At 39.0% G+C, this 6,724-nt stretch overlaps 1 protein-coding gene across 9 annotated transcripts in view; it reads left to right on the top strand.

Annotated features, from left to right (window-relative positions):
• NEO1 (neogenin 1) overlaps nucleotides 1-6,724 on the top strand; it is a 237,766-nt gene that overhangs the window by 207,250 nt on the left and 23,792 nt on the right. For 6 of the 9 annotated variants that reach the window (XM_059371883.1, XM_059371879.1, XM_059371878.1 and 3 more), the window contains exons 19-21: nucleotides 1,442-1,549; nucleotides 3,068-3,262; nucleotides 3,923-3,955. In XM_059371883.1, the coding sequence (XP_059227866.1) occupies nucleotides 1,442-1,549; nucleotides 3,068-3,262; nucleotides 3,923-3,955 (336 nt within the window). The remainder of the gene's footprint in view (nucleotides 1-1,441; nucleotides 1,550-3,067; nucleotides 3,263-3,922; nucleotides 3,956-6,724) is intronic. The other 3 variants (XM_059371881.1, XM_059371880.1, XM_059371877.1) reach the window with 1 other exon arrangement.

The following is a 6,724-nucleotide window of genomic DNA, read 5'->3' as shown; positions in this document are numbered from 1 at the left end:
TCTCTCTCTCTCTCTCTCTCTCTCTCTGCCTGCCTCTCCATCTACTTGTGATTTCTCTCTGTCAAATAAATAAATAAAATTCTTTTAAATAAATAAATAAATAAATAAATAAAAAATCCCATTGGGGCAGCCTAATATTTTGTCTGTAAGTAAACATGAAAGATAAAAGACACTGAAGCAAATTAAGGGGAAAGCAGGCCATCCAAGTTTGCAGTTCTCTTTGCCTTTTGCTCATTCGTAGGCCTGCCCTTCTCCCTCTTGTACTCTTTCTAGCATGGGCTTCTGTGCAACCATCAGGAGTCTCTGTCCCTTCCAGCCTCATATGGCCTTTTTTTTTTTTTTTTTTTTTTCCGCCTATATATAAATAATGAAAAAGTGGAGCTGCCAAGACTTCTGGACTGGGCCTGACCCTAATGTCTTTGTGTCTCCTGCACAGTTGATGGACTTCCTACAGAGAAAAGGATTGCATCTGGAGAGCTTAGAAATAACAAAAAAAGTTTAAATAGACCTTGGGTTTTGAGTTTGCCTTCTTTGCTAGCTTTAAGAATATCTTTTTGCTTCATTCCAATCCGTTAGTTAATAAATAATGGTATGTATTCTCTCAGGATGTCTGCATTTCACCAGGCTTCCTTCCATTTTATGCTAGGAAAATTCCAGTATTTTAGGAAGAGTAAATTTGAGGATGTACTTAATTTACTCGTTATCCTATATGGATATCCATAACATGGAAATACAAGAAATGCAGTGTTGTTTTTATTCTATTGGTGGTGTTTCTTAAGTAGCTTTACATTTCAGAGCAATAATCTCAATAGTTGAGATTGAGAGTGAAAACTTAAAAACAGCATTTTTTCACTCCACACCTAAGGTGAGTCTTTGAGGGAATAGGGGGTTTCACACATTATATTTTGTTTGGAGAGACAACTGTAAGTGAAAGAGAAAATTATTTTACACTTGAAAATATTCTAATAAAATAATCTAAATATGGGGAGGTGGGATAGAATGTCATCTTGAGCAAATTACGTAACATTTTTCATTGTCAATGCCCTGATCTGTCAAGCAGGGATAGTGGTAAATTGCCTTTCAAGTTGCCACAAATATTAAGTGAAATACTATTTATAAAATGCCTGGTATAATGTGGATACTTGGTAGTTAACTACAAAGGTCTTTTGATATCCCTACGTAAGAATCCTATAAATTCTTGACCTCCAGCCCAAGGTGACAGTTCTATAGCCTCATAGTATGGTGTTTTTTTCTTTGGTACTTTGCATATTCTTCTTTTTATTGGATCTATTTTATAGGCAGACTATTAGTTCTTTGAGCCAGGAGGCTTTAGCTTTTTTGCATTACACCTCTTATTGTACCTTTTAAAAGGAAAGTGTTGCAGAAATGGTGAATGAAACTGGAATGGACAAGAATTATTGACAGTCTTGTTATTTTGTAGCTCCTACTTCTCCACCCAAGGATGTGACAGTTGTGAGTAAAGAGGGGAAACCCAGGACCATAATTGTAAATTGGCAACCTCCCTCAGAAGCCAATGGCAAAATTACAGGTAAGATGCCTTTGAGTGTGTATCTGTTCTCTGCTGGGCAGAAGCACTCCAGCCCAGGACTGTGTGGTTGGAAGAAGTGGGAGTCCAAACGTTGGCTTGATCATTTTATGAGACTCAGGAAGTCAGGGTGGTCCTTGAAAGTGGACCAAGGGGGTGTTTGCTCATAGTAATGTAAAAATGAATTGCAACTCACTGTGTGAAAGTGTGATAGGTGATAGTACATTAGACAATCTTTGGCTACAGTGGAGCCTTACGGACATATTTATTTTCATCGGAAAAGCTGTTCTTCTCTGCCTCTGACTAGATGATTTTTAGAGTTAAAAATCAGAATGCCTGATTCTACAGGGTAATACCCAGTAAATACAGATCCAGCTCTTTTAACCTGAAGCCCCCAAAAGCCCATTAGACTTTTAATTCCATTTTTCCCCCACGCCTGCTACTTCAGCTTCCTGTGCTCTAACACTAGAGTTAGAAGTTTGAATCAGCCTAGGTCTTTGAAGGGACCTGGGATTTTTCCTTGGTCTTCCAGAGAACTTTCCACAGTAGAGGACACTATGCTTTCCTCAGCTTCATCAGGGAGGAAAGCCTGACTGGATTTAGCTGTCAATTATTCCCCTTGGAACCTCTGCTTTATGTCGCTACAGCTTCTTAGGATACATCCTAAGGAGCAGGCATTTGCTTTCTGAAGTTCCTTTGTATGAATAAGGGGGCTGAAAGCATGAATAAGGAATGAATAAGGATGAATAAGGAAACTGAAAGCATTTCTTAATATTGTTCTGCTTAGACTTTCAGTTAGAATTCCTTCCCATAAGGTATCTATCTGTACCATTTTTTAGGTTTTTGATCTTACCTCTTCCATAAAAGAATGAAGCATGACTTGACCTGGATTACATTTTATTTTGTCTTTAAAAACCAGTGCATTTTTGCACTGTGTAGGTCAGGTAGGCATGTGGTTGTCTCTTCTTGCCTCCACCATAGAGAGTGACTGCCCCCTGGTGGGAGTCTCGGGTCATGTTTCCCTGTGGCTTCACTCCCTTCCAAGTGTGGGAGAGCTTTAGTAAAAGGTACCGCCCACACCTCCCAGGTCTGCCAGAGTTTTTCTCCGGGGAAATCATACTGGTGAGGGCTAAAGCAGCATGGTGGGCCAGTGTTGGTTTTCAAAAGTGCATTATTTTAATCGTAGACCCTTGGTGGGTACATTTTTCAAACATTAAGACGTTGAAGTGATTGGGTTGTTTTCTTAGTTTCTGAGAGTTCTTAACCCTCTTTTCTTATTGTAACTACTTTTATTGCTTTAACTGCTAATACAGATGTTAACTTACAGCCTGGCAGTGTTGAAATTATGGTTTTTCTCTATATGATGTTTAGAGTAGCATTTTGAATGCATTTTACTATTGGCTTTTAATCAGTAACTGGTTCTGTATTTGTATATGCTATAAGATATGTCTTTATTGACTTACTGATTCCAAAAGAAAAGGCAGGAATAAGATATCTTTTCTCATTTCCTCCTTTGGACAGGTTACATCATATATTATAGTACGGATGTGAATGCAGAGATACACGACTGGGTTATTGAGCCTGTTGTGGGAAACAGGCTGACTCACCAGATACAAGAGTTAACACTTGACACACCATATTACTTCAAAATCCAAGCTCGAAACTCAAAGGGCATGGGACCCATGTCTGAAGCTGTCCAGTTCAGAACACCTAAAGGTAAAGCTCCACTAAATAGTGTTTTATTCCGTGTCTCGTTAGTGGGGCCATGCTTGCACCTATCACTGTAGCATATAGAGACTATGGAGAATACAAGAAGCCCTGATGGTGAGCTTATGAACCGAAGTGTGAACATTTACCTCAAAATGATCCCTCACCCACCCATTGACCACAAGTCAGTGCTCCCTAGGTTACTGGGCTAACCGTGTCACATACAAGGCTGTTCAAGGCAGGTGAATGGCAGCGATCTCAGAGTTTTTAACCAGTCAGATCAGATGCGATGCTCTTGGTTCTGAGGTAGCGTAATAGCATATTATTGTGATGGATATTTCCCTTTCAACACATGCAGGCTCTTAACCTGAAAGTCTTACTTGTGGAGAGAAAGACACTAACAAGAGCTTTGAAGAAAACTCTAGATGAGACAGTGAAGATAAAGTACTGAACAAAGTGAGCCTAGGAATAAAGTTAGTTGGGGACTGAGTCTGTGGAAATGTGGAAATCATGTATGGATTTCTTTTCTGTTAGCACTGAAACTAAGACTCAATTTGTTTGGAAGTTTGTGGGGTTTTATTTTTTTTCCTTTAAAAATTCTGCTTGTCCCACCTTCAAAGCTTGTGATCCTTGCTCTTGTTTTTTCTCCCCCTGTGCTTGGCCTGTTAGCGGACTCCTCTGATAAAATGCCTAATGATCAAGGTAAATCAGTAGATGGCCTCTCTCTCCTTTCCTCTCTTTTGTGACCTACTCTTACTAGCATTTTGTTGTTTTTGTTCCTTTTTTTTCCCCCCTGAAAATCAGTACTGTGTGTTAAAATCCACATTATTCATTGGCCAAAGTGGAGTTGAGTCCATGTTTGTGGCACTTGGGGTATCTGAAAAGCTGGGAATTGACTTAGGAGCTAAATAGGGGGAAACTGAGGAGAGTAAATGAAGTTCTTCAGCTGTAGGAGATTGGCCTTAAGTGTGGGTCCCTTTGTCCTCTGTGCTATGATATTGAAATTCTGTAACCATGATAGGCATTTGGACCAGTATGACAGCAAACAGTTTGTCATACTCGTAGCATCTAGGATTGCATTAGTATCTCTAGATGAAAAGTGGTAATCAAATTCCGCAAATACCCTATTTTCCTCCCCCACCCGGACCAATAATCTACACATTTACCCTACTGAATTGTGTGATAATCTGTGACAGAATTAGTACTATTTATTCTGTTAAATAAGCTTAATTCAGAGCTCTTTTTCTGTTTCTTCCCTTAAATACATCTGCTCATTTTAAAAGAGATAGGAACAATTTAAAATGGAAAGTTAGAAAGTATAGGCCTGAGTGTCACCATTCTCGAAATTGTGTCAGCATAGTTTTTCCACTGTAATTGAGATGGTGAAGAGGTAACTGAACTGTGGTTTTCATCTCTGAGGAGTCAGCTAAAGTTGGTATCTGTTCTCTATACTGAGAGCAATGGAAGTAAAGTTGATCGTTGCTTTCAAGGTTTAAGAGTAGTTTTTAGAAGGTGCCTGGGTGGCTCAGTGGGTTAAGCTGCTGCCTTCAGCTCAGGTCATGATCTCAGGGTCCTGGGATCGAGTCCCACATCGGGCTCCCTGCTCAGCAGGGAGTCTGCTTCCTCCTCTCTCTCTCTCTCTCTGCCTGCCTCTCTGCCTACTTGTGATCTCTCTCTGTCAAATAAATAAATAAAATCTTTAAAAAAAAAAAAAAAGAGTAGTTTTTAGAAATAAAAAGTCTTGGGGTGCCTCGCTGGCTCAGTTGGTGGACCATGTGATTCTTGATCTTGGGGTTGTAAATTTGAGTCCTACATTAAATGTAGAGATTACTTAATAAAATCTTTTATTAAAAGATTTTTTAAAAAGAAGAAGAAGAAAGAAGTTGTCTTTGGATCTTGTTAATGGCAAGGAAAAGTCAGACTTGAGGCTGCCTGTTTCAGGGCTTTGGAAATATATTTGCACTCAATGAGTCTTTTGTTGTATGTTGGACGTGTGTATGCGTAAGGCACCCTAGTGATGGTGGACATTTTGACTCAAGTGTGAGAACAGGAAAGTAACTATACTGTGTGCACATGGAGTACAAATGTGCTCATTGTTCTCCCCCCACTCTTATCCCCACTGGATAAGCCAGAGTCTTGCTTGTGCCACTCCTCTGGCCTTTAAAATTCTTTACCCATAGTTCTTTTTGGTGTTTGGTTAATCCTTGGAATTTCTATTCATAGGTTATATTTAAAAGAAAAAATACTGGGAAATAGGGGAATTAAACCATTTTATTTTATTGGCAAAATATACTCTTTGGCAATTATTTACACAACATGATACTCTGGATAGTTGGGCTCATGTGTGGGCTCCCTGAAAAGTAAGCACACTTAAATCTGAAGAACCTCATGGGGGCTAAGCCATCTCCTCCAGCTAGACTTCATCCCAGTGAAAAGAGCAGCTGGACCCCTAACATACAGTGTGTACCATTTGGGAGCAGTCATGGCCACGGAAGTCAGGGGATGAAGGAACAAGTATGGACAACAGAAAAAGAATCAGGGACTGAGTTTAATATGCCCTTTTGGGTATGCAGCAACTTCTGTTCCTTTGGGAGTTTTGAACTTCTGGAAACAGAAAACATTGTTTTCATCTCTGTATTTATTCTGTTAAGTGAACTATATACAGAAATGTTCAGATTTTAATTTTTCATTTAGTCAACTCTGATATGACATTAGCTGTAATGTTTTATAGAAACGCATCTAGTTTGTGTATTTCTAGTAAAGCTTTATTTGTAGAAATAATTATTTATAAGTGTTTTCTGAAGCTTCATGCTCTGTGCCTCTGCAAAGAGAAAGGTGATGTTCTTCCCTAAAACTTTATTATATATGTGATAATAGTAGCTAACATTTGTTGAACATTGGCTGTGTGTCAGGCAGTATTCAGAATATTTTATAGGAGTAAATTTCCATTTAATCTTCAACACAGTTTTGTGAAGTAGATACCATTATTATTGCTGTTCTGCGATGAAGAAACTGAGACTCAAGAATAATGAATAACTTGCCAGAAGTCCAGTACGTGGTAGACCAGTATTCAATGCAGGCAGTGTGCTCTGTTAACCATGAGCAGCTTTGACTTCACAGTTCTTTCACACCTTCTTCAGGAGGAATCCAAACGTTGGATTGACGAATGCCTTTGCTGTATTGGGAAAGGATTCCTTCTATTTGCTTTTCCCAAGCAACTTTTCCTATAAATGTGAAGCATAAAGTTCAGGACCAAGAATACAAATTACTAAAAAAAAAAAAAAAACCTGATCTTTGTGTTTTATGAAGTCTGTTTGTGAGGTGGTCCCAAGCCCAAGATCAGCAGCCTCACTCATTATATTTTATGACAGTGAATTAGGAGATGGTATCTTGGTGAGCAACAAGAGGGAAGACTTTGTTTTTCCATCCTTGGGTATTTGGGTAACTGAGCAGGAACCAAGAACCGATTTG

Source organism: Mustela nigripes, chromosome 13, assembly GCF_022355385.1.
Source record: "Mustela nigripes isolate SB6536 chromosome 13, MUSNIG.SB6536, whole genome shotgun sequence".
In the NCBI taxonomy this organism is placed as follows: Eukaryota; Metazoa; Chordata; class Mammalia; order Carnivora; family Mustelidae; genus Mustela; species Mustela nigripes.
The sequence above is the reverse complement of the archived record's forward strand: the minus strand, read 5'-3'. Positions and strand labels throughout refer to the sequence as shown.